This window comes from Coenobita brevimanus, chromosome 24 (genome assembly GCF_032717465.1).
Source record: "Coenobita brevimanus isolate Jiangsu-jjx chromosome 24, ASM3271746v2, whole genome shotgun sequence".
Taxonomy (NCBI): Eukaryota; Metazoa; Arthropoda; class Malacostraca; order Decapoda; family Coenobitidae; genus Coenobita; species Coenobita brevimanus.
This window is the reverse complement of record NC_136977.1, coordinates 49,394,134-49,402,392: the sequence shown is the minus strand read 5'-3', so window position 1 is coordinate 49,402,392 and position 8,259 is coordinate 49,394,134. Positions and strand designations below refer to the sequence as shown.

Genomic DNA, 8,259 nt, shown 5'->3' with positions numbered 1-8,259 from the left:
CTGTTTCTCATTTTTACTCTTCCTCTTCCCTATTTACTCTTTGTTTCCTTTCTTTTCCTTCTCAGTGGTCAATCTCGTCTCTTTCTTTCCACTGTCGGCGCTCACTTCCTTTTTCCTTGTTCTTCCTTCTTGGTGGTCTCTCTTTTTCAGCCACTTCCAGTGTTTCCTTGCCATGTTATTCCTACAAATTCAAGAAGAAGTTATGGGATTGGAAGGCCGGGGGAAGTGAGGGTGCCATATCTAGCACCACACCGTCAGCATGCTCATTATCTTCCTACCTCGTCTACCACTGTCTTGCCCCGCACCGTAATCTGCACTGTATCACCCACCACCATTATACTGTACCACTATATCCACCACAGTACCACTATACCACTATATCCATCATCACCAGCACATCACAAGAAGTGTGGTGTGTCATCCCAGTGTGACGACTTGCGTATGTACCTGAGTGTGTGTATGTGCAAGATCTGACCAAGCACCTTGGTGAGGCTCGGACTCCCCCAGCAGCAGCGCCACTGCCTCGTTTTCTGATACCGGTGCCAGGCCCGCCAGGCCCCCCAGGTTGTCCCCCAGTACAGTGGCATCAGTGCACAGCAGGGTGAGCAGGTCGGAGTCCTGGAGGACGGGAGGGCCACCCTCGCCCTGCCCCTCCTTGGGTGGAGTTGCCAAGGGACTGTCCGGGCTCCACGGTACGTTGCCGTCGTGCAGTACTTCCCGCAGGGACCTAATGTAGGCTGACGCCAGCCGCAGTGTGGTGATCTTAGTCATGTCGGCTGCGGCGCGGCGACTCACCACCCAGGCTGGCAGGGCACACCGCAAGGACTCAAAGGCACGGTTAATCTGCCGCATGCGGCACCGCTCGCGGGCATTGGCTGTTTTCCTGCGGTAGCGGGACAGAGGTGGCGGTCGTGGCTTACTGTGCCGCAGCGAGTCTTGCGGCAGCGACCGCTCGCTGTCGGAGCGGCGGCGACCCTGCAGCGCCCTTGGCCGAAGCTGGTACTTGCCGCCGCGCACGCCAGATGCAGGGCTGGGGGCCGTAGCATCACTCTTGTTGTTGCTGTTTTTATTATTGTTATTACTGTCGTTTTTGTTGTTGTTAGTGTCCATAGGGTCGCCCCTACCGCTCCACCCCTGCCCTTGCCACTGTCCCTGCCCCTGCCCATCCCCTCCTCCTTGGCCCTCCTGCTGAGTCCTGGCCATGGTGCTGGGCCTCATACACACCACAAACCATCAACACCGCAATAACACCACCACAGACACCATGGCTATCGTTATTTTTCTCTCGTATTGTAGTCACACTCTTACAACAGCTGCCTAGCATCGGCAGACCTTCGTGCTGGATATGTCCTCTTTTCTACACATATTCTTACTTTCCTCTGCTCTTGCTTTCTATTGGGTCCTTATGTTTATTTGTTATGGTCCTGTGCTATTATACCCTCATTCGTATGCTCTTGTATTCTTGTCAGCCCTCAACACACGTCCTTCTCCTGCTGTTGAGTCTTGTAGGGAACGACACTCCTTCTGTAGTGGTATGTCCGTGTACGCCGGACATAGACCAGCTCAGTGCAAAGCAGGTCAGAATATACAGTACAGTAACAGTGAGAGAGTGAGATAGCTAGGAGATTGACGGGAGCGAGATAGTGAACAAGTGAGAGCTAGGGGACTGGCGGGAATGTGGTGAACTAACGGACCAATGACCACTCCGCACCACAGCCAGTGCCACACATCCTGTCTCACCCACGCTGCCTACCACACTGAGCTGCCTGCCCTCCCTGTCTACCCCCTCCCACTCTGCCTCATCATCACTTCCTCCATACTTACCTGCCTCACCCTCCTTACCTTCCTACCTCCAGCTCTTTCCCCCTCCCTCCCTTTCTCCTTTCCTACTGCTTCACCCTTCCTGTACCTCCCTACCTCCCTCTTACTTCCATCACCTCAGTTCCCAAATATAGTTTACCGATTATAATTTTTCCACCTTTTCCACTCAAAATTTATTAGTTTTGTCCTCACGGGGTGATTCAAGGAGTACTTAGCCCTCCCCTGAACACCCCGCCCCCAGGGTCAACGGGAGGGGGCCAAAGGGGGGCCAGTAGTCACAGATCTGACCTGGAACTGGAGAGGTCAAAACATCCTTGACTCCGACTGAAAGCATCCAGACCTCACCCCTTCCCTCTCTCTCCTGATGATCTCTGTCTGTCTGTCTTCCGCGAGCGCCTGGTCATGTTTTTTACACATTGTCTTTTCCCTCTTTCCTTTCCTCTTTTCTCTTGTCTTCTTCACTTTCGTCTTTTTCTCTTTCTGCTCGTTTAACTTATCAGATATCGCACCTCTGCTCCTCTTCTTCTTTTCCATCGTCTTTTCTGACTGTTTTTACTTTTCTGTGCGCTGTCTTAAACCTACCATATATCCAACCTTGTCCCCCTTCATCTTCCATTCCTTTCTTCCCTTTTCTTCATATTTTGTCTTCTACCTTTCTTTTCTCTTCTAATTCCTCCATTTTTTTCCTTCGTCCCATCCCTTATTCTCTTCTCAACTCTTCCTTTCAGCGTTTGCTTTTGCAGTATCCTCTCATTTATCAGATACCTTGTTTTCTTCCTTCTCTCTTCATCTCCTGTTTTCTTTTCTCTTCCATCCTTTTACCTTTTTATTTCTTTATCATGTATTTTATTGGTGTTTCAATTGTTCTAGTCTTTTTTTAGATAATGCATCTCCTCCTCTGCCTCCTTTTCTTCTCTTTTTAGCAATTGCCTTCTCTGCTATCAATTATCTTTCCTATTTTCCTGTTTTTCCTCAGCTCCTTTTTATCCTTCTCTTTATCATTCCCTTTCTCTTTTCTCTTTTATCACTTATTTGGTAGCGTGTCTGCTCCTCATCATCTCCATTCCTCCTTTCTCATCTCTTCTATTCTCCCCACCTCTCTTTATCTTCCCTTCTCGATAGCGTGGGCGTAGGTACTTGTAGGGAGATAGGGAGGTCGGTTGTAGATCGTCGGAGCACTGCCAGAATAAAGTCGTAAGACGTAGAATGGCTCGAACTTGTCGCTGCTTACTACACCTGTGTGTCGTCGGCTAGAATGAATAGGTACCCCCCCCCTCTCTCTCTCTCTCTCACTTTCCCCCTTTGTGTATCAGCGAGGTAAGTTAGAGTACTCTTGGGTTACAGAGTTTATTGTACAGTTATATCGAATTGTAATTTACAGCGTAACATAGCGTGTAAGCAAAGCCTCCTAGCTGACCCTCGTGTTATCGGGCCTTCTCTCCAACCCATTCTGATCTGAGGGGAATCTCTCCAACATTATATACAGCTTGGAGAGGATGTGTGCTGTAATGTAGTGTCTGGTAGATTTCCATTCACGTGGACTGAATGACTCGGGCTGGGTACTTCACGTATTTGAGTACATCATGAAATCTTGGTCGTCTGGACTAAAAAGAGATTGTTTGAGATACATCATATGTTGATAATTCTTTATGGTCTGGGACAACAAGATTGTCGATATACAATATGTGGATTGACATTCCTAGTCAGAATCTGTGCATGTCTCCAGCAGACACTACATCCTGTACGTTGTGTTATGAGATATATACTAGTGCCTATATAAGGTCTACATATAGCTCGGTCAAGCGAAACTGGCTTACCAACGACAGTAAAATTAATATTGTCATAACATATTAATGCACACTATATACACATTACAATCGACTTGTAAGCTAATTAAATGAAATACGTAATATTGTAAAAGTTACATATTGTGATAATGTAGTAATTATAACTCTAGTTATTGTAGTAATATAATTGTAACAAAATAAAATTGTACATGTATAATAGATATATAACTATAATAGTAATATTAAAATAATACAATGACTAGTCTACTGTAGTTAGTTATGTAATATATATGAGAAGGACTTGCTGTATAAATGAGACATAATAGTATAATTAAAGTAAGCCTATATTATGTGTAACCCATATTTTGTTATTTTATATATATATATATATATTGTTACGGTGGCGCCAGCCCGGGGCTATTTCAAAAAAAGACAACAAGTCAGCCTTAGATGATCGGCCTCCACTGCGTTGCAAAAATAACGCAGACCCCGGCACTGACACTCCGCAAACTAGAGAAAAACTGCGCAACGGAAAAGTACTTATTTAAGAACGCAACACTCTGTACTTTGATAATAAGACGGAACAGCCTACCTATAGATCTAGCCTACTATCGCCACTACCGGAAGTAATACCGCCCGAGATAGTTTACAGGAACACCTCCCACTTACTTCCGGTGGTGACGACTTTCTACTTAACCCGTGTCCAAGGGGGAACGCAGTTAATAGCTCACGATGGTTCTCACTAGCCTTGTGCAAAGAGATGGGATTAACTATGTAGGGGTTAGGGGTGTGTGTGTATGTACGTGTGTTGGGGAACGTTAACAAAGGCAGCGAGAAGACCACGGTGAGCCAAACTGGCCCTCCAAAGACAACACGGTTACAAAAACAAAATAAAATAACTACTTCCCTCAGTCAGCAACAAAAGAATAAAAATAAACTTAAATGAAAACGCCAGCTCGGCATAAAAATGACTGGGGAGAGAGAGAGAGTGTACAAACACCCGATACTAAAGCTGGCTGGGAAGATACTGACTCTGATCAAGGCTCACGCACGGCCAAGCGCGAACGCATAATCAAATTAATTAATAAGAACTTATATTCGTGCCCCTCTCTCTCTACAATAAATTGGTACTTCTAATGCAAGCAAAACATCATTAAATATACTGGTAGCTCACATAAGACAATCAAAATAATCAAATGCATTCTCAGCATGGTATTAAATAAAATTGCCCTCAGTGGCAGGAACGAAAGAAACAAAAGAACTTGTAGCACTCGCTAATATAAACTCCGCGAATGACACGGATACATACTGCATAATCCCCTAGCCCAGCTGTAACGGCTGCATCGGTGGGAACGGAAAGGCGGACAGCGTAACACGCCCTTCCCCAAGGGAAAATTTTGAGCCCTGGATCAAAATTTTCGAATCAAGACCCTGACCCCTCCCTGGATAAACAATCAGCAATTACGTTATCAATCCCCTTAATATGCCTAACTTCTAAATTGTACTCCTGCAAAAGCAAACTCCAGCGGGTCAAACGCTGGTTCTTGAATTTAAACTTGTTCAAAAACTGCAGGGGATGATGGTCTGAATAAATCTTGATCACAGGGCCAAAAGGGGGCAGGTAGACAGCAAAGTGTTGCAGGGCCAGGATAATCGCTAATAACTCCTGCTCTATGACGGAATAGTTCTTCTGGGCTCTATTAAACTTCTTTGAGAAGTATGAAATGGGATGTTCAACCTGGCCCTCATCCGGCTGCATCAACACTGCTCCTACCCCTACTTGGCTAGCATCAACTGCCAGCACAAAAGATCTGTCAAAATCTGGTGCACGCAATATAGGGTGGTGGCACAGCAGAGACTTAACAGTAGTAAAAGCTTGCTCACACTCGGCTGTCCACTGCCACTTCTTATCCTTGCGCAATAAGTCAGTAAGAGGGGCAAGCACTGTGGAGTAATTCCCAATAAATCTTCGGTAATAGCCGATCATGCCCAAAAATCGCTGGAGGGCACGGCGACACTGGGGTGCTGCAAAGTTGGAAATGGCATCCACCTTAGCCCGAGGTGGAGCCACTTGCCCATGTCCCACAACAAATCCAAGGTACTGGACCTTAGCACGTACGAACTCGCACTTGTCCAAGTTGACTACTAAGCCAGCTTCCTCCAACCGCTTAATGAGCATTTCCACATGATCAAGGTGCTCCTCCCACTTGGTGTCATACACAATGACATCATCGATGTAAACGACACAATTAGGTATGCCATCCACCACTTTATCCATAAGCCTCTGGAAAGTGGCTGGAGCATTCTTCAATCCATAAGGCATCACCTGGCACTGATATACTGCACCACTGACAACAAAGCTAGCCACTTGTTTAGCCCGTTCCGTCAGCGGGACCTGCCAGTATCCTTTTACTAAGTCAAGCTTGGTGATATAAGTGGCATTTCCCACCTTGTCCACGGAGTCATCGACCCGAGGCAAGGGATAAGCATCGGTCTTAGACAGTGAGTTAACCTTCCGGAAGTCCACACACAACCTAACCTTCCCATCTGGCTTCGGCTGCAAGGTAACTGGTGAACTCCACTCACTGAAACTCCTCTTGATCAATCCATGGTCCAACATATACTTGATCTCATTATCGAGAGCTTTCTGTCTGATAGGGTTGATGCGGTAGGGAGCTAATTTTACAGGCTTACTATCCCCAACGTCAATGTCATGAGTAGCCCAAGTTGTCAATCCCGGTGAATCTCCAAAAACTTTTGGATGTTTCCATAATCTGCTGCACAGCTCTTCTCGCTTTACTGGATCAAGGTGTCGCAATTTCTCCACCAGAGCTGCATAACCATTGCCCTCCCATAGGTCAGCTGGTAACATCTCACCACAACTAAGCACTTCCTCCTGCTCCTCCAACTCACTACCAACCGCCAAAACTACAGGAGCGCTCTTAATCCTGGTTCCCTCAACGTCCACTCCAAAGTCTCCTTCTAGGGACTGTGGCTGTAACCCTGGTCCACTACTCACATCACCGACACCAACATCTCCCTCCACAGCACGTTCCTTTGATGCCACGTCCTGCCTTCCCCGTCCTTCACATCCCAGGTGAGAGACATCCGCAGTCATCCCACAATGAGAATCAACTGGGCGGTAGTATGGCTTCAACATATTAATGTGGCACAACTGAGTACTCTTCCGCCTATCTGGGGTAACAATTAGATAGTCAAGTTCCCCAACTCTCTTCTTCACAATATAAGGACCACTGAATCTAGCCGCCAGAGGTTTTCCTTGCATGGGCAGCAGTGCCAAAACTTCATCTCCTTGCTTAAACTCACGACTTCTGACCTTATCGTAATGAGCCTTCATTTTCGCTTGAGCCCCGATTAGATGGTCACGGGCAAGCTCTAAAGCGCAATGCAGTCTCTCCCGAGTGCGGCAGACATAGTCAAGCATGGATTCCTGGTTGCCAGATTTGTTGTTACTCCAGGCCTCTCGCACCACATCCAAGGGACCACGAACTCTGTGCCCAAACACTAACTCATTGGGTGAAAACCCTAATGACTCAGTTGGTACCTCTCTCACCGCAAACATAACAAAGGGTACCGCTAGGTCCCAATCCTTTCCACTATCATAGCAGAAGGTGCGCAGCATTGTCTTTAAGGTCTGATGATGCCTCTCCAGGGCACCTTGTGACTGCGGATGGTAGGCACTGGACAAAATGTGTTTGATGCCCAACTCTATCATTGTCTGCTTAAACAAATTAGATGTAAAATTCACTCCACGGTCTGACTGCAACTCCTTGGGCAGGCCAAAATGAGTAAAGAACAGGATAAGTTGCTTGACTACTGACTTCGCCTGCATGCTTCTGATTGGTATAGCCTCTGGGTATCGCGTTGTAACATCCATTATGGTTAACAAATACTTGTTTCCAGCAGAAGTAGGAGGTAAAGGGCCCACAATATCAATGATTACCCGGGTAAACGGAGTTTCAACTGCAGGAATGGGAGTCAAAGGGGCCACAGGAAGAACTTGATTAGGCTTGCCCACTATCTGACACGTGTGACAGCTCTTGATGTACGCAGCAACTTGTCCCGGCATACTTGGCCACCAAAAATTATATCTTAAGCGCTGCACTGTCTTCCTGTTTCCCAAGTGACCTGCTAAAGGTCCCTCATGTGCTAACTGTATTAACGGCACCCTATACTGCACAGGCACCACCACCTGCACTAACTCACCCACTCCTCCATCCACCGTGGCGCCAGTGGGCGTCCATCGGCGATGTAAAACATTGTCTTTAATCAGGAACTCCTCCTTACCACACTCCATACTTCTTTCTTCCCCTACTCGAGCAAACAAGGGCTTTAATGTTACATCCTCCTGTTGCTTCACCCTCAATTCTGCTGGCCCAACACCCGCCAGCTCTACTGAGGACTGAGATAAGGGACTGGTCGGGACACTGGATTGCGAAGGGCGATCAATCTCAGCGTCACCTCTAGTACACTCGACAGGGGGAGGAATGTCAGACTCCACACTGACATCATCATCACCTCTACCCTCAACAGGGACACTCTGTTCCTCAGGCGCGTTTGACGGTGGTCCTGCAGCCCCGCAGTCGACCCCAGCGTCCTGAAATTCTTCTAATTCAGTCGGTGGGCTGGG

General features: G+C 47.2%; 1 protein-coding gene across 1 annotated transcript in view; it reads right to left on the bottom strand.

Moving 5' to 3' along the window:
• The window catches only part of LOC145393373 (uncharacterized), a 19,291-nt gene extending 18,088 nt beyond the window's left edge, over positions 1-1,203 (bottom strand). Inside the window, exon 1 of the mRNA XM_080267470.1 lies at positions 476-1,203. Coding sequence (XP_080123596.1) covers positions 476-1,203 — 728 coding nt within the window. The remainder of the gene's footprint in view (positions 1-475) is intronic.
• Between the last annotated feature and the right edge of the window lie 7,056 nt (positions 1,204-8,259).